Raw genomic sequence first — 18,669 nt, 5'->3', positions numbered from 1 at the left:
AAATGTCTGATCCATTTCCTCTGTCGAACTGATGCGCGGATCAGCGGGCAAAAGCAAACGAAAGCAACATATGCTGGGCTTGTCCTGTCTTGTGCTTGTGGGGCGATAGCCCATTGGACAAGGCCCAAATATATGCAGATATTTTTTAAGAGGAAAAAGTATATATTGCCTTCTCCGATTTTTCTCCTAAACTGAAAAACCAGATATGGAGGCTTCCGTAACAATTGAAATTGTTTGTTTTTCCTCCCTAAGATAGTTTGAATAGTAGTTTCATCCTACATGATGATAACTCAGTTTCAACCGAGTCAAAGAACATTGAGGTGGCACAGCGGGTTCTGCGCGTCAGCCAAACAGAGATAGGGGCATTGAGGGAGAGAGAGAGAAGGGCGGCTCGGCATAGCGCATAGATGACGGCACGTTCACTGGAATTATGCCGAAACCAGCCAAATGGCGCGGAAGATCGGCGTGGAGCGCGAAAAGAGGGCCCATGGAGGCAGTGAAACTCATTCGTGGTTAGGCTTAGCTCAGGGATGCACCAGGGCAGCCGACGATGGAGAAGAAAGGCGGCGGAGGAGGCAGCTCGACGATGGCCTCACACAAGCTCGGATGGGAAACAGGGCCGGACCTGACATTTCGGTGGCCTGGGGCGAGATTAAAAATGGGGCCCCATTAAATATAAATTTCGAAATATTTATACAGTACAGTAGCTCAAAACAATAATGTTATATTATATATATCAAAAAAATAGCATTTACATGTATCATATAAAAAAATATCATACCCCAATACATAATAACATAAACAAATAAAATAAGATGCAGACGAGATATATGAGTATATGATTATATGATAGGGTAAAATAAAGACATACTTCTGAGTCAAGTCTCCTTATTTTTTAGCACCAAGATTAGCAATCACGACTCCATCATCTAACTTGAAAATACAAGCCAGCTTATCATAGATCTAAAACAAATATAAGAATATAATTATACATGTTAGAGACAATAAATATAGCTAAGCTTACAAAGTAAAATAGCATATGAATGTAATTTTACCTGTGGAGATCATCTAAAACAATTTCTTCTAACATTTACAAAAGCGAAGTCACTAATGATGGTATCAATATCAATCTCATCTAGCAAATTCTTCTCAATATATAAGGTCGCCAAACCAGTTAGCCTTTCTTGAGACATTACTGACCTCAAATAGTTCTTCAATAACTTCAACTTTGAAAAGCTTCTTTCAGCCGATGCCACAGTCACAGGTATAGTAAATAAGATTCGATAAGCAATAGAAATATTAGGATAGCAGTCCACTTCTCTAACAAATTCAAAAATCTCCATAACAGACATTGTTCTATCCGGCAAAGTCAATTGCATAACCCTTAATTCAGATATTAGATCATTTAACTCCACATCAGATGAACCATGTAGATAGAAAGTTTTTGCAAATTTAGTGCAGCAATCTGTTAGTTCAATATTATTCAGTGATTTCAAGACGTTTGAACTCAGTAAAAACTCGAATATACCTTGAAACACTTGGAGTCCTTCAAATCTATTTTTCAATGAAGTTATTGCCATATCAACCATGACCAAAAAGTAATTAACTTCGAAGGCCTTCTCAGCTTGCATTATTTCTTCATTGCAATCAATTTCATCAAATTGTTTCTTCCTAAGAGCCCGACGTTTTACTGGAAACGATGGTTCAACACCCATTTCTGATGCAAGATCTTTGGCAATATTCAAACTAGATGCATATCCTTCATTTCTATACTGCTCAAAGTATTGAATCATACCTTCAATTTGGTGCAAGGCAGAGTCGGTTTGAATAGTTATAGGATGAAACTACCATAAAAAATCAATTAAGAAGGTAAATTGTACCGGTTTGAATAGTTAGAGGAGGTGAGACATCTAGTTTACGGTTCGGAGAGGATAAACAAACTCGAATAATAGTTGAGGGAGGCAATATAAACTTTTTCTTTTCAAGATTGACTGCTCTGTACGTTAGCCAAGAGCCCAAGAGTATATATGTACGTGTGCTAAGCTAGTTATATAGCCTGTATGTATCTAGAAATATTTTTCGCGTCTAGCTGCCTGTATGTGCTGATGTGATCATCTATACATAGTCAGAGAAAGTTGGCAAAAATTAAAGTGGATCTGAATTGTAATTCTGATCGACATTAGCTATATTGGGGCCGGGTAAAATTCCAGGTACAGGATAATGAGGCCTATGCAGAGTGACGACGGATGGAATTGGTTAAGCTACAAGTGACGACGGGAGCTGATTCAATTCGTTAATTGGATCGAGATGGAGGATGCGTCAGCAGTAACAGTGAAAATATAACTAAAGCAGGGGCTTAATTTGGCTCCATCGTCTGCCGATCTAGCTACTATCTACTGTTAAGCTAGGTTCCTTTAAAAAAAAAGAAAAAGAAAAAAACTAGGTTGGTGAGGCGTCAATCAAACACATGTTTTGTGACGTCAAATGACGTGTTTAGAATATTCATTTCATACGAGAGCATGGGAAATAAGAGGAGAAAGAGTTGTTTGATTGGCAGCTGGGCAACCAACTACCGTAGGTAAAACTGAGTGAGTTGCGCTTGTAAGCCCACTACGTACCGTGCAATTGTAGGTAAGCGGCCCATGGATAACAATTGTTTTGGGTTTCCTTGGATATACTTATTTGTGTAGGGGAAAATTTTGGTGCAAAAGAGCTGTTGGGTGCAATGGTGTAAACGGCGACTATCGTCTGTCGGATCCCCTTTCAACGGCAACGAAAGAGCCCCCATCCCATCGAGCGCATTTCGCAGGACCCATTCCATGGCGACCAGATCTAAGCGGGGGATGAGCACTGTGAAGCATGACGCATCCATGGAGAACTTCGTACTTGAGGCCGTCGATCAGAGATATATTAACATTAGGGAGGGGTAGAAGAGAATCCAGAGGGCGAGGAAGAAGAGGAGGAAATAAGAGTCTGTTTCCTATTTCTACTTATGTTTGGATGCCTATTAGGGGCAAGGGCAATTTTATGTGAGATCATGGGTGTACAGATGTATACATAAATTTTTATGCAAAAATTTAGTATATACTAATATGTATCAAGTAGTAGGTAACGAGCAAACAAGCAAAACTCATACGGGCAGATGTGGCCCAATTGCCCACATGCAACATCCCGTCAGGCCACCCACTGGCCAACGATCTGATCCGACAGCCTAAGGCTCATGTCGGCTCCCATTCCTCAAGCCCAAACACGAACATGACGGGTCGGCATCGGCTCCCAGTCCTGACGGCTCCACCTCGACGACTCCAACAAACCTAGAACCGGCTTAACATCGATATAGAGGACGGGACCATCGGGCATGACGATAGTGGGGTAGGTGCTAGCTACGAGGACAACGGCGTGGGCACTAGCTACGTGGGCTATGGTAGCGGCTTGGGCTCCGACTACGTGGGGAGCGGCACGACAGCAGCAAGGCGGCACGTGGGTCTGGACCCTGCTGGTGTCCAAGACACCAAGCGCAGGCATCGCTATGTCTTCATCGGTGAGTGCGAGTGGCTCACATCACCTTATTTGCATAGAGTTTTTGCAATCAACTGCCAACTAGCTTGACATGGAGTTAACACATCCATATGCAATCCAACTAATTTGAACAAACAATTACGCTCTTTAGTAAAGTTAGCCATTTAAACACTTGATTGTGCTGACTACCCATGTGGTAACCCCAGCTCGTTGCAACTAATTGTATAGAAGCTTAGAGGGCAGTGCCAGCGTGGGCTCGAGCTAGGCGGGATACGGCGGCGGCACGGGCATGAGCAAGGTGAGACACACGTGGCTACACGCTTGAGCACGAGCCTAACTGGCATGTACACTCAAATTAAAAATGCTGGACCCGTCACTGTGCGTGTCCCATAGTTGCTGGACTCCTCTGGTACTGCTTGCTGTGGCTAGCTTGGGCTTCAATCCGGCCCATGGGCTGCCACTCTCTATGCACAGGTGGGCCCGGCCCTAACACTGTGGCCCCAATGCCGGACACCCAGCCAACGACGGGGCAGCCCAGCCCTTTTAGTTGTTTGCCTGCAATCCAACAACAGCCATCCAAATCAGTCGGTCGGTGTCTCTCACCAACCGCTTCTCTTCTCGTCTCCTGCATTGCGTTGCGTTGATGCTACTGCTCATCTACTAATCTAATCTCTCTCGGTTAACAGCAGTACCAGTTAGTGCACAGGACGAGAAGAAAACCATCAGCGTGCAGTAACGAGCTGGTAAAAACCGCACGAGACAAGCAAGCCGGCCCCGGCGTGCGTTGCTGCTGCTGGCTGGCTGGCTTCCAGGCGGGCGGGCGGGCGGCAGAATGCCATTGCCATTTCCTTGCCCTTGCAGCGCAGCGCAGCGCAGCGAAGTGGACAAGCGGAATCGCCTTCAGAAATCTCGCGACCAAAAGGCCTGCCTTTTCCCCCAGCCCAGCTCCAGGCGAGGTGAGAGCAAGGTGGATGGCTTCTCCGCTTCCTAAGATTCCTCCCCTTTTGCTGCACAGTACCGCGCAATGATTTGCGCCGTACGGCACAGGTCAGTAACAGCGGCAGGAGCTCGCGATCTGGGGGGGGGGGGGGGTTGCGCTGAGGAGGAGTTGGAGTTGGGGCAGTAGATTCCGGCTGCCAGCGGTGGAGATACCGGGAGAGAGAGGAGCGAGGGGATGTTCAAGCTGCACCGCCACCGGTCGACGGACCGGGTCGGCGAGCGCTTCGACTTCAGGTTCTCCAACTTCCGCGCCGTCCAGGTCAGACAGATTCCTCTCCCTCCCTCCCTCCCTCTACCTTCCGCTTCCTGCCCCTGTGCTTGATGCTGTAAGCTGCCTGCGGCTGTGGGGATTCGATTCCTCCCGTTCCGGTCAGTCCGAGAGAATGTCCGTGCAAGTAGCAAAATTTGTCAACTTTGCGTTTCTAACACCATCTTCTGGAAGTAATCGCTGCCTTGTTTGCTTCATCTGGGACTCCTTCATGAGACGAAGACTCACATACATTAATGTGGGATCATAATCAATCTTATATATGACTTCATTTTAGTTGTACACCATACCGTGAAACCTCAATTCAGTACTAAAAGAAAGGGTAAATTTTAGTTCCTCATATGCAATTGCACTTGTCACCTCGTTTGGTAATGCGACCATATTGAGATGTGATGCAAATGGACAATTTTTTCTTGCGATTCAGCCAACTCATGGATTTCTGAGTTTTTCGTTCTAAATTTATTTCATGAGTTGCACTCTTGTCCCTCTTAAAACGATCAGCTCTTTGTTGGTTGGTGGCTTGGTATAATAATGCGTTCTAATTTGAGCTGCATTTTCTGCTGTATGTATGCTTCATTATTTCGCTGATCGATTTCTGTTTGCAGGTCCCTGCAGTATCAGACAGGCTCTTCCTTTCAATAGTCTCAGTGGATTCTGGAAAAACAATTGCCAAGTCCAGTAAAGTAGCTTCTAGAAGTGGAATATGCCAATGGCCTGACACCATATTGGAACCAATATGGTTTTCCAAGGACGAAGTCTCGAAAGGATTTGAAGAGTGCCAGTACAAGATTGTTGTTTCCGTGGTATCGATATTTACCAGATTAGCTATGCTTTGACATTGAGTTTCTGTTTCAATCTAAGGCTTACCTTCATCTAAATGTGAACTAGTCTATCCTATTCCTGTTGCTGCTACCGACAACTCTCATGTTGCAGGGATCAATAAAAACTGGTATTCTTGGGGAGATCTTCCTAAATCTGGCTAATTTTTTGAATTTAGTGGATCCAACTGCTCTCTCTTTGCCATTGAAGAGATGCAACTCTGGAACAGTTTTACAGGTAAGTTGAGTAGTTTATACCTTTTCCTTCTTACATGATTTGCACATCCATAAGAATGCTGCTCTTTTTCCCCCTTCCCACTGCCTGTGACATCTAGTGCCTGTTTCATACTTGCTACTAAGCAGCACATCACAATGGTATGCTTTCTTCTTATGTTAACATCCTTTTTTTTCCTCCTGTGCAGCTTAAGGTTCAATGTCTTGGCACAAAGTCTAGGTTGAGGTAACTAAACTGAAACTTCAGTACTTCATTCTTGGGAAATTCTATTCGTTTTTACTTCCTCTAAACCTTGAATTTTGATATTCTACCATTTCTATGCAGTGGTGTGAGATCATCATGGAAGGACATGTCTCCCCATATTGAGGACCGTAGTCCAACCAATGACGATGTGGACAACAGGTCAGATGGCTCTGGTAGTATGTTCAACAGGGATGTCCGTTCTTCATCAGAAAATCATTCAGCTGGAGCTACTTGTCAAGATGAACCTGGAAACAGGGTATGCACTGTTTAGAGCAATTTGCTCTGTCCCAAGTTTTTTTCCCTCCATCCTGACTTGTCATTCGACTGATGCCTCAATATCTATCACATTTTCACTAAATTGTTAATTAGATATATTACAGCAGAACACGTAGGTGTCAATGCTATGGGTTCCACCTCTGTGCAATCAAGCTACTTCATTAAGTTAGAAGTAGAACACCCCATTTTGATTTGAATGCCGTGCCTTGGAAGGAAATGAGAGAAAGACCCATATACGGATCTTTTTCTGCAACCCAATAGCCAAAATATTTAATGTTTTACTAATTGCCAGATGGTCTGGATCTCGCATAAAAGCTACTGCAAGTTATAAACTCTATTTTCTGTGACCTATTCATAAATCTGGAAATTACATATATAAAGTTTGCTACCGATCAGCAGGCCACAAAAGTCATTCTAGAAACCACATGAGTACAACTATGTGCAGATGGTCTATCCGCCACAGAGGTTCCTCCATGACACATGACCTGCATATACATATCAATCCACAGAAGATCCTCCAAGGTGGAAGTGGGTGAATCTACATAATCATCACCACCACCACTAAAAGCCTTTTAAGTAGTAAAGATATTTTTTTGTGTGGCAACTCTAGCAAGCTCCACAAATGTGGATACATTTTCATATAGACTGCGATTTCACAATCACCAAGCGACAATTGCTTTGGTTATATTTCATGCTCTATCAAAGTATTGTGTCTTCATGCCGATTCCTTGTCCCCCCCCCCCCCTCCAGGAAACAAGTTTCTCAGCGTCAGGGTCCCACCGGAGTTCTAATTCTGGAGATAGTACTGTAGACAGAACAAACTTCTCTCCTAGAGACAACTCTAATGGAGGACTTCATGCGGGAAAGCAGGATTCTGCGAGTTCTTACGTTAGTTATGTTAGTGCTGGCTGCGGTGATGATGGATTTAGATCCAACAATTCCTCTTTCAGCTCTCGGGCATCAGGTCCAAATGTGCTGCAAGGGAATACTCCAAAAGCATTTGCAAATGTCCTTGGTCAGTTATCGATAGGGACATCTGACTCATCTAAAGATCTTCTTGAAGCTGCCGAAGAAACAATCGAAGAACTCCGTGACGAGGCAAAAATGTGGGAACGACATTCTCGCAAACTGAAGGCTGATCTAGGGATGCTGAAGAAAGAATGTTCTGAAAAATCAAAGCTACAGGCTGAGCTAGCAGTTGAACTGTCTGCTGCACAAGCTGAACGAGATTCCTATAGGCACGAAATTGAAGAATTAAAGTCATCACTACAAGATGTAAACACACAACAAACAATTACAGGAACCCCTAAACGTGCGGACTGGATAGACCTGCAGAAGGAACTTGAAGAGGAGGTGAAATTTCTGAAAGAATCAAATGCAAACTTAACTGTACAACTAAACAAGACTCAAGAGGCAAATATAGAGCTTGTTTCTATTCTTCAAGAACTGGAAGAGACCATAGAAGAACAGAGAGTAGAAATATCTAAGAGTTCTAAGGTCAAGGAGACTGCTGATCCTGAAAATGGGTTGTTAGTCAAAGAGGACACGGAGTGGGCTAGGAAACTGTCAATGAAAGAGGATGAAATCACAATGCTGAGGGAGAAATTGGATCGTGTTCTCAACATTGGAAATGCAGGTGGTGCGGGTTCCAATGCCGTTTATCTTGAATTAGAAAAAGAAAATGAAATTTTAAGGGCTAAAGTACAAGAGCTTGATAAGGACTGTTCTGAACTAACAGATGAAAATTTGGAGCTTATATATAAGCTGAAAGAAAGTGGGCTGATAAGAGGGCCGGTTCCTCGTATTTCAAACAACAATGAGCTGCAATTTGAAAAGCTTACATCACAGATACGTCAATTGGAGGAGGAACTTAGGGTAAAGGATACATCAACGTCTAATGCAGACGAATTAAAGAGAAAATGTGCTGACCTTGAGCTGAAGCTGCTAAATTTTCAGTCTGAAACCTGTGAGCTAGAAGAAAAGTTCCGAAAAAGCCAAGAGGATCTAGAACAAAGAAATCTTGAGTTATCTGAGCTGAGAAAGAAGATTGACGGTTTCCATTCTATAGAACTGGAAGTTGGCGAATCTGGTGGTACAAGAAAATACCAATCTCGAAGAGCAGATCTAGAGGATACTGAACCTGAGAGAGATTTGCTGAAGGCTAGGTTTGAACTACAACTACAGGAAAATGATAGCCTGCGGAGTTCCAAAGTTGAAATGGAAGATCTTATTTCTGAAATTCAGGCAGAGAAGAGTCAGCTTGAGGAACGCCTGTCTGCATCACTTAAAGAAAGCAGCATTACTTCAAAATGCTTGGATGAAGTGCGGCAAGATATCCTTGTGCTTTCCAGCAGTATAGATTCCCATGTTTTGGCAAATAAGGTTCTTGAGAAAAACATAATTGAGCTAGAGAGCTGCAAAGCTGAACTAGAGTTTCATATATCGGAGCTGGAACAGGAAAACATAGAGTTGTCAGAACGGATATCTGGACTGGAAGCTCAACTGAATTATCTGACGAATGAAAAGGAGTCAAGTGAGCTGCAGATGCATGACTCCAGATCACTTATCATCAATCTCAAAGATAAAGTAGAGCGGCAGCAATCAGAGATGGAAACTCAAAGGCTCGAATTTAAGCAGAAACAACAAGAAGCTCAAAGAAGATTGTCAGAAGCACAGGATGATTCTGAAGTTCTGAGAAGATCTAATTCTAAACTACAATCTACAGTTGAGAGCCTTATTGAAGAGTGCAGTTCTCTTCAGAATCTAGCTGCTGATCTGAAGAAGCAGAGGTTGGAATTGCATGGTCATCTTACGCAAAAAGAGCAGGAACTGGATGAGTCAAAAAAAAGGAACTTTGATTTTAGCAAAACAGTGGAATTCCTTGAGGCAAAGCTTTCTTCACTACAGAAGGACTTTTCTTCTAAAGAGCAATATTTATTGTCAGAACTGGAGAGTATATTCCAGGAGCACATGGAACAAGAAGAAAGAATAAATCGTGCGCATTTCTTGCTAAATAAGATCGAGAACGAAAAGACCCTTGAAGTGGAGAATCTTGAGAGGGAGGTCATCAGCCTCACTGCACAGGTCTCCTCCACATACGAGGAGCGAGAAAATGCCACACTGGATGCCATTCGAGAGGTATCTGTCCTGCGAGCAGACAAGGCTAAACTTGAGGCCAATCTCCAAGATGTCAGTGCACAATTAAGACATTATGAGTCTGAATTGGAAGACCTTCGTAAGGAGTCCAAAAGTAAAATTAAAGGGTTGGTTGATTCCCTTAATGCCTCCAAACAGAGTGAGGAAATGTTGACAGCCGATGCTGAACATATGAAAAGGTTGATGGAAGCTGCTAAATCCAATGAAGATATGTTAAGGAAGACTTCTAATGAACTAGAATTGAAGTTTAAATCCAGTGATTATGAGAAACAGCAAATGCTGGAAGAAATATCTGGTCTGAAACTGCAGGTCCAGAAAATAATGAATCTTCAAGATGAAGTTTTCAAACTTCAGAGTTCTCTTGATGAGGCTAAGTTTGAAAAAGGAAAATTGGAGGAGGTTCTGCGTTCGATGACTGAGGAATGTGAAGAACTGAAAGCACAGAAGGCTATGCTAATAGATAAAGTTTCTGAAATGCAGGAGACTTTGAAAAATGGTGAAGAAGAAAGACGAAGCAGAATAGCTATGCAGGCAAAGCTCGTGAGGTTGGAGAGTGATCTATCAGCATCGGAAGCATCGCATGTACATGAAGCAGAACTAAAGAATGAACTTAGTAGGACCAAGAGATCAAATAGCGAGTACCAGCGGAAGATACAATCTCTCGAGCAGGAAAATGAGGATCTCAAAGGGAGAATTCAACTTATGGAAAAGGGTTACGAGCAAATGTCCCACATTAAAGAAGAGAACCTTGGAAAGCAGGTTAGCCATATGTTACGATATTATGTTCCTAACACCATATAAAGTACTTACTGTGATGATCAAGCAATCCCTCCTTATTGTTGTTCCTGTTTGATTGTGCCTTGTATTTTCTTTGTATTTGTAGGAGGTTGGAGGAGATAATCAGGCAGCCATTCAGTCAAAAATTCAATTACTGGAAACCAAGCTTGCAGAGGCGTTGGAGGAAAATAAGATGTACAGGTCTCAGCAAAAGAGGTACCCCTTCCATTACAAACCTAAATGTGTCCTATGAGATGTTCACTATACATAGAAATGGTGTAAGTAGCTGTTCTGTTATGTTTTCATTATGACTAATGAGCCAGTCTAGAAGACTAGAATCAACCAAAGCATTGGCAAGTACGCGTCCAGAAAGTATGCCTTTCCTTTGTATGGAATTTTCACTTTACCTTTATACTGAAATTGAAATTTGGCAATCCTGCAAGGCAACTGCGTCCTACAATATATATATAAGTTTAATAGGTTGTGTATGTAGTGGTGGTGTGCCAGTAGAGAGCCATATTTTTCTTATGGAGTTCATATACGAGTGCATTTATTTTCTGTCTGATATAAACTTGTGTAATCTGTTATGCATTTCCATATGTTCTTAGTTCTCACCCTATCTGCATATCGCAAGAAGGAGAAACTCAATTGAGCTTAGCGTCATGTGTTAAAGTTGGATTATACATTAGTAGCTAACAGAAATGTTGAAGTCAGTTAACTACCACTATTGTGCAATAGTATTTCATCTTATTGGTTTGGGATATTATCCATACTACTGAACTTGGAGAACAGAGTCCACAAGTGCTAGTCCTATATTTGTCATCGGCCTTTAACTAAGAAGTTGACAACTTTTTTCCCTTCTCATCTACAGTCCTATGCCCGGGGGGCAATCTGCTGGTGGAGATGGCAAGGTGGGTAACACCGACAGGATTGTGCAACTGGAAGGAGAACTAAGAGATATGAAGGAACGGTTACTGAACATGAGCTTGCAGTATGCAGAGGTAGAGGCTCAGAGGGAACGATTAGTGATGGAGCTTAAAGCTGCCAAGAAAGGGCGATGGTTTTAGCGTGATGCAGAAGTATTGCCTGCCATAAACATGAGATTGACAACATAGGTACTGCGTCTATTCCTCACCACACTGGTTGGGCGCAGCCAATTATGGGTGATAATTTGGACGTATGCGCCAACATTTCTGGTTAAACTGTTTCAAAATTGCTATGAAAAGGATCCCATCTTGTACTTCGGTGCTCAGATACCTCTTTTCATCCCGGTTGTTACGGCTAGTGTTAACAACCTTCTGGTTTCACAGATGGACATCATCAAGCCTTGTTATGTCCGTGCGGTGACAATATGACATTTATGTCAGATTATCATGTGAGAAGAAGCCAGTGCAGAGCTAGACGTGATGTGCACTATACTTGCTAGCTGGTGCTGGAGGATGCGCACCAGGACACTAAAGGTCTCCGTGATGCGGTGAACTGTGAGCCTGTGACTATCCCTTCAGGATGCGCTATGATGATCCCCTCATTGTGATGATCCCATTTTAACCCATTGATTGTTATTCCGTAATGCGATGTGTTTTATCTGGTACACCAGTTTTTGAATTGACTGGGAGGGTGATTGTTAGTTGTTCATATGGTTACTCGGATCACCCTCCGTTTAGTTGTTTTTGTGAGACCAGTGAAGAGGCTTAGTTAGTAGTACAGTCATTACACTCTCTACTATACATTGTTGTAATTTGATGTGTACAATATTAAGAGAGTTTGCTACCCCTTCTTTCAGATGTTACCCCCTGCCTTTTGTTCCTGACTGACTATTTTTACAGCGAATGCGAGTATGCGTAATAATGAAGTTGCTGTTAAGCACTTGTTGCACCTGATACGGATCGCATGATCTGATCCAATCTTAATCCTTTTCGTAAGTAGAGAGCGAAGGATCCAGAACACATGGTGGTTCTTCATGTGCTCCATTTGTCCAAGTAGGACATGACAACCGATGTAAATTGCTTTTAAGAAGTGATCAGGTGAGCCATTCACATCTCCCAGGCAAGGCTGCATCATCCACGTCCACTTGTAGCCTTGCAAAACGTGCCTGGGGAATGGGGGTTTATTTCTAGATGATCTTCATAGGCAATCGTGCAGCCAACTTCTTCGCCATGCGATTATACGATCATCACCTGAAAGGCTGAAAGATAATAGGCATGGTTAGTGATCCCATTGGTGGTCCAGAAGGAGAGCTCTGCAATCTGCACCCCTTGGATCACTCGCTTCACTTTACGTTCTGCCAAGGAAACCAACAAAAGTCTTGCATGCATGGATCATCTCTCTCAGCTGGAGAGAGTGACAGAGAACAAATGGCTGGCTTGGCCTGAGTATCTTTTTTGCGGGCAATGGCCAGCGTTCTGCCTAAATTAATTAAGAGAAGAGAAACAAAAAAAGTCTAATTACAGCTAGCAGACAACCTACAGGGGGTTGATTCAGAGGATGGCGTGTAATGGATCGTATCATCATCATCTGATTTTGCGATCGATCTCCTCGGAACTTGGATGGATCGTCCCTGAAATCGTAGGGCATGTAAGGTGGCCAGGGGGACAGGGACAGCAGGGTTCCTCCGTCAAATGGCCTTCCATCGATCTGCATGCAAACAGCCAAAGAATTCCAGTGTTCCCTCCAGCTTGTCTGCGCGCTCTCTCGTTACTGCCGTGTGCACTCTCACGCCCTCTTTGGTTGTAAATAACATCGGATTCCAAATAATGGCGCAACTGATACACATAGAAACTACATTCGCAAAGGACAAAAGCTGGAGAAAATGCCAAGGAAGATAGATACGATTAAGGTGCACATATGAATGGTTCCTGGTTCTTGATAACAATGGCTCTCGCAGTCGCAGTCGCAGGGGATATATATAGTAAATGATGTACAGCGTCATGAACAGTATATTGGATGATCGCGTCGCCCAGCAAGAACAAGCTAGACACGTTGATTCTGAAGAATACATACGGATAAGACAAGATAGAAATTTGTAGAAGCACAGTTGAGCAGAAAGATTACTAACCTATTTCTTGTTGATTTATCCATTCGATATTTTCATTTTCGAAGCTAACTGTGATGGATATCCATGATGAACAAAAACATAATGCAATTTATTTTATTTTGGGGGGGGGGGGGGGGCGGAAACTGTAATTAAGAAGGATCGAATTCAGAGCGCAAATCACCATTTCAAATTCTTCTTCGCTATAAGATCTTGCTCAGCTTTTATCTCAGAAAACCTAATCTTCTTTTTTTCTTCGAAAAGATTACAGGAACGCAATGCATGGATCATGCAGACAAATTAAAAAGGATCGGAGCAGGACGCTAGTTAAAAAAGCAGAGGAGGTGAAGAAGAAGTGGCAGTGATCCTGAATAGTCGGCCAGAATGACCCATCAAGAGGAGGAGGAGGATGAATCAGTGAACGTGCACCATGGCCCATGCATACAGCTCCCTAGGAATCCAGACATTGGAGGTAAGCAACAAGGAGGTAGTGCCTCTCGAGATTACTCTCGGATTTGGCGGCTAGGGCTGGGAAGGTAGCAAGCATGCAGACCGATCACTAGACAAGGCGTCGCTGCCCAGCTGTTGACGACGGGAGGAGACGCACGTACGTCCGACCATGAGACAGACAGACATGGTGGATCGATCGATTCATGCAGCGTCAAGCAACTGCACGGTGCACGTCGCTCATGGATCGCTAGATCAAGAAGCACGCAGAGATGCATACGTGCCAGTGGCGGCCACACCTTGGGACATGCACCTAATTTATTTTTTGCAAAAAAGTTAGCAATATATCATATGTAATAGCAGTTGATATTAAGTAGTTGTTTAAATTTAAAAGTTATGTATTGTATTCTGATTTAACATACCATTCGTACTCTTTTAGCCTTTTTCTCACTACCATACTCCACCATCTCAAAACCCAATTAGCTCCCGATAGGGTGAAAACATATTAGATTTGGATAAATAATCACTACTACAAAAGCTATTTTAAAGACATATAGTCTTCTTTTTCACAGGCGGTTCATATGACAAATCGTCTGAGTAATAGGCTAGGGCGTCGTGCGGTTGCTGGCCATCTGTATAAACTAATTTTCACAGGCAGTTTCTTATGTGAACTGCCTATAAAAATAGCTCTATAATCATAGGCAATTCACTTAAGGAACTCCACATGTGGTTATTTATGTGAAACGTCTGTTATAATGGAGATATTTTTAGAAGCGGTTCATTATGTGAGCAACATGTGCTAATATCTCTATAAATAGTCCCTGTCCACGGGGAGCTCTATTCAGACAGAGCTCACTATGTTCTAACAGTACAACTCAAAGGTGACCGCGAAATTTGAAAACAAAGGGGAATGTTTTGTTTTTGAATTCCTTGAAGCAACCATCTAAGGTAAGAGTATCTCATTCCTTACTAGCATCTTTTTGAAATCTATATTTAGATTTAAGGCTTATTTAGGGTTTGAATATGATCTAGAGATGCTCATAGTTTTAGCCATTTAGATTCTCGAATTAGCTAAAATTTGTGACAATGTTAATTCAATTGTGTAGACTCACATGATTCTAACATTATATTTAAAAAATATACCTTCAATTTGATGTTTTTTTAGTCTCTAGAGGTTTTATCATGAATGGAGATTTTTTGATCTAGACCTAGATGTAGAGGGAGAGAGAGTCATAAATCCACATTGTTTTGAGTCATAAATTTGTGCTAACGTAGATTCAATTACGTAGACATATTATAATTATAACATACCCATTTTTTCTATTTTTTAAATCTTGTTTAATTATCATGTTCTTATTAATTAATTCATTTATATATCTAATTTTATGGTTGAAGTTAAAGATGGACAGAGTATGGATGTACGATACGCTAAAACATGAAGAAATATACATAAAAGGACTCTCTATTCTTATTGAAGCCGCCGGGAATGACACTTTGACAAAGAAGACAAAGGAAATACATTGTCCATTATCAGTACCCCGACCTTAGATTCCCATGTGTCTCCTGTATCAGTCCTTGGATTAAGTAGCTGATACACACAGAATTCAACAGAATGAATCAAATATATACTTTGAATAAAATAAAATAAAATAATTACTTGAACGATGCAAAAGATGATCTGGTGGATAAGGATCCACAGTAGACCAACCAAACAGAAGAGTCTACAGCACGATGCAACCTAATGCTACAGGCAACTCGGGTGCGAACGCGACCTCTAAGATTACTCTTCATTCTCGCCTTCATTTCCAGTGAAGTTGGCATCAGCTTTCTCATATGAATAACAACAAGAGTGAGTACGGAAGGTACTCAGCAAGCCTTATACTATTTTAAGGTATTGATAGATGCATAAATAGGGTAATTCAAGGATAAGGCTTTACCGTATATTTTTAAGCGTAAAGCAGATTTTATACAGGTATCCAATTATATTCTCTACTGTTAATCTTTTGAAACAAAGATAAGGTAACCTGGTAACAAATCTTTTGAAATAGTTTAAAACAAAGTAACCTGGTAAGAAAGCTTTTACAACAGTTTAAAACAAGGTAACCTGGTAACAAACTATATCTATAGGGTTTTCGATCTTGAGAGTGGCTATACCTCACTCCGCAGTCCCTATCATCACATCTGATGTACCTCTAGTACCACACAGCTTTTGACGGATTAAGCTAGAAACCTCATCACACGGACATCTAGTCCACACACTCACTCACCAAAACATACGCACCCAGAGTCTATTCAAGCATGACCATGCCTTCGTATGTCCATGATCGTGGACACGGTTATTTGAATAGGTTTATACTATGTAGATATTGTATAGTTTTACCCATGTGATATGCTCAGCCTCTAATCATTGCAAGCGGAGGAGCGAATTATACCGAGACACTCTAATGACCTTTTCTGCCATGCTTTTTTACAAGATTTACCCTCAAGTGCCAGAGTCCATGTACTGAAGGTCAGTCCCCTTTTTAAGCCTAGGCTGGTACTAGCAACCTTCAAACAGAGGGACAGATAGACACTTGACGTTATACAGAGGTAAAGAAAATCTCCATACATAATCCTTATAAATCATTTCAAATTGATAATTACTTCTTGGCATTCGAATAGGGCCTACAAGTGGTACGTACTGAAAGATGAGATACACGATATGGCCAAGCCGAATGAGATGGCGGTTCGTACACACTTTTCGGTAATAACATACCTCTAATGCTTGTATCTCACTATTTATGATGAAGAGCCTTATTAAACTAATGAATATGTTACGTTGTTATTTGCAGTGGCACAAGCAAGATTTCAACACCGTTCTTTGTGGATACTATGCTTACCAATTTCTTAGCTTAAACGGGAGGTACACAACGAACTCTGAGGATGTAAGTTATCATTGTGCATGCATATTCTTATTTAGTTATGTTTCTGTTGTTTGTAATATTTTAACTCTTTTAGTTGTATTTTTATTACAAGCACGGAGGATCGAATGTACTAACACTTTGCTCAAAGATAAAGATATCCAAAACGTCCAATGTGACATGTGCCGGTTCATCATACACGAAGTCATCCACAAGAGTGACAAGTTTTTTGACATTGGAGGTGAATTGGCTAGCCATCCGAGGCTTTGTGAGTGGAAAAAGAAAGACTTTGAGTAATGTTAGTCGAGTTATTGTAAAACGTGTGTTGAATGTTGGCTTGTGATGGATATTGTCTTGTAATATTAATATTATGTTGAAATCTGCTGTGTTGAAAATGTGTTCAAATGCTATTGAAATTTGTGATGTTAATATGTGGAAAATCTATGTTGAAATCTGGAGCGAAAAAAATATATGCATATACTGAATTTATTTCGTAGCAGTGAATGCTCTTACCATATCCACATCGATTTTTTTTATCGAATCCAGAACCAAGAGCGTACATTGTAGATACGAATTCGAATACGGATTATTTCAGAGTTAGAGTTAAACCAAAAATAGACTAAAATACTCGGATATTACTCGTGCACACGGTCGTGCAAGCAACAGGTAGCATGATAGCAATCATGTCTATTAGTATTAAGGTTGTGTAGGTTTTGTCTCTATTCTGAAACCATCAATCATTTTCATTGCGATAAACTTTTGTGAGTATACAGATTCACATGTATAGCCAAAATCTCACTAAGTACTTCACCAGTCACCACCGCTTTTTCAGGAAGCGATGAAAGCCTAAAGGAGTCCAAACAGATATAGGCTCTAGGCAAGTAGATATAAAACAAGATATACATGTAATAGGGTTCGGCTATTTCTATTCCTTCCATACAAGCAAGAGACATACACACTAACACATAAAAATACTAATAATTTTATCAAATGAGCATAATATAGCAGGCAATAGGTAGTAGCATAATTCAAAATATTACATTGCATAGATATAAAATCTATACTATATTCCATAGATAGTATTGGTCTGTGCCGGAGCCAATGGATCCAGTAAAATATATATAATCCGATCTAAAAATCAGATAATCCATATTCATCGGATATTTACAATACCATACAAGTATTTGTATCTATATGAAACTATACATATTAGCACACATATCTATACGGATTTCTAAAAAATCTTACCGTACTCACATCTTTATCCATCCATATCGGATCGGAAACTATTTGTTCACTTTCACCTTTAGCTCGTAGTGGTCCAAATGTGCAACGTCTCTTGATCATCGAATAATATTTTTAGATATATACCTCATTATTAAAATACTAGGCCCACCACTTATACATGCATGCAAGCGATAGATCGACTAGCCTCCCCATGCACATGGAGATGGACGCATGATATGGCGGCCAAGGATAAGCCACTGTGATCTGCTACAAGGTCGATCTCCTATCATGCCTACTTAAAAAATTTTAAGATAAAAGGAATTCTGTTTCATCAAACAAATAAAAATATTCTAACATCTACATCTTTTAATATATGCCTTCCTTAAATCTTAATTGGTCCATCAAATGGGACGTGCCCATACAGGCATGCAACGAGCCAAGCACAGTCCATCGGTAATGATTTCTCAGCTAGGTGCGCGTGCGTCCGTTATTTAATGTATTTGCCGGCTCTGGCCTACCCAACCTGGCAAATCAACCCGTGATCGGGAAAAAAAAAACACATTCCGTGACTAGAAAAACATATTTCGAGACAAAAAAAAAACCCATCCCGTGTGATAAAAAAATAGTTTGAGACCGGAAAAATCTTGTAACCGTAAAAACAGTGTAATACATAAAAATAATTTTATGGTTGCGGACGTGGGTTTTGTTTGTGTCATAGTTTAAAGAGTAGAAGAATAGTCATTTTCTTATGCATGTATTTAGAAGTGTAACTC

General features: G+C 41.3%; 1 protein-coding gene across 1 annotated transcript; it reads left to right on the top strand.

The window, feature by feature from the left end:
- Nucleotides 1-4,609: 4,609 nt before the first annotated feature.
- LOC133917130 (uncharacterized) lies at nt 4,610-12,080 on the top strand. The gene is made up of 9 exons (XM_062361122.1): nt 4,610-4,777; nt 5,392-5,589; nt 5,720-5,842; nt 6,027-6,064; nt 6,164-6,338; nt 7,109-10,273; nt 10,398-10,507; nt 11,163-11,406; nt 11,602-12,080. The coding sequence occupies exons 1-8, from the start codon at nt 4,694-4,696 to the stop codon at nt 11,356-11,358; spliced, it is 4,089 nt and encodes a 1,362-aa protein (XP_062217106.1). The 5' UTR covers nt 4,610-4,693; the 3' UTR covers nt 11,359-11,406; nt 11,602-12,080.
- The last annotated feature ends 6,589 nt before the right edge of the window (nt 12,081-18,669 follow it).

This window comes from Phragmites australis, chromosome 4, assembly GCF_958298935.1.
Source record: "Phragmites australis chromosome 4, lpPhrAust1.1, whole genome shotgun sequence".
NCBI classification, from domain to species: Eukaryota; Viridiplantae; Streptophyta; class Magnoliopsida; order Poales; family Poaceae; genus Phragmites; species Phragmites australis.
This window is presented reverse-complemented; position numbering and strand designations above follow the sequence as displayed.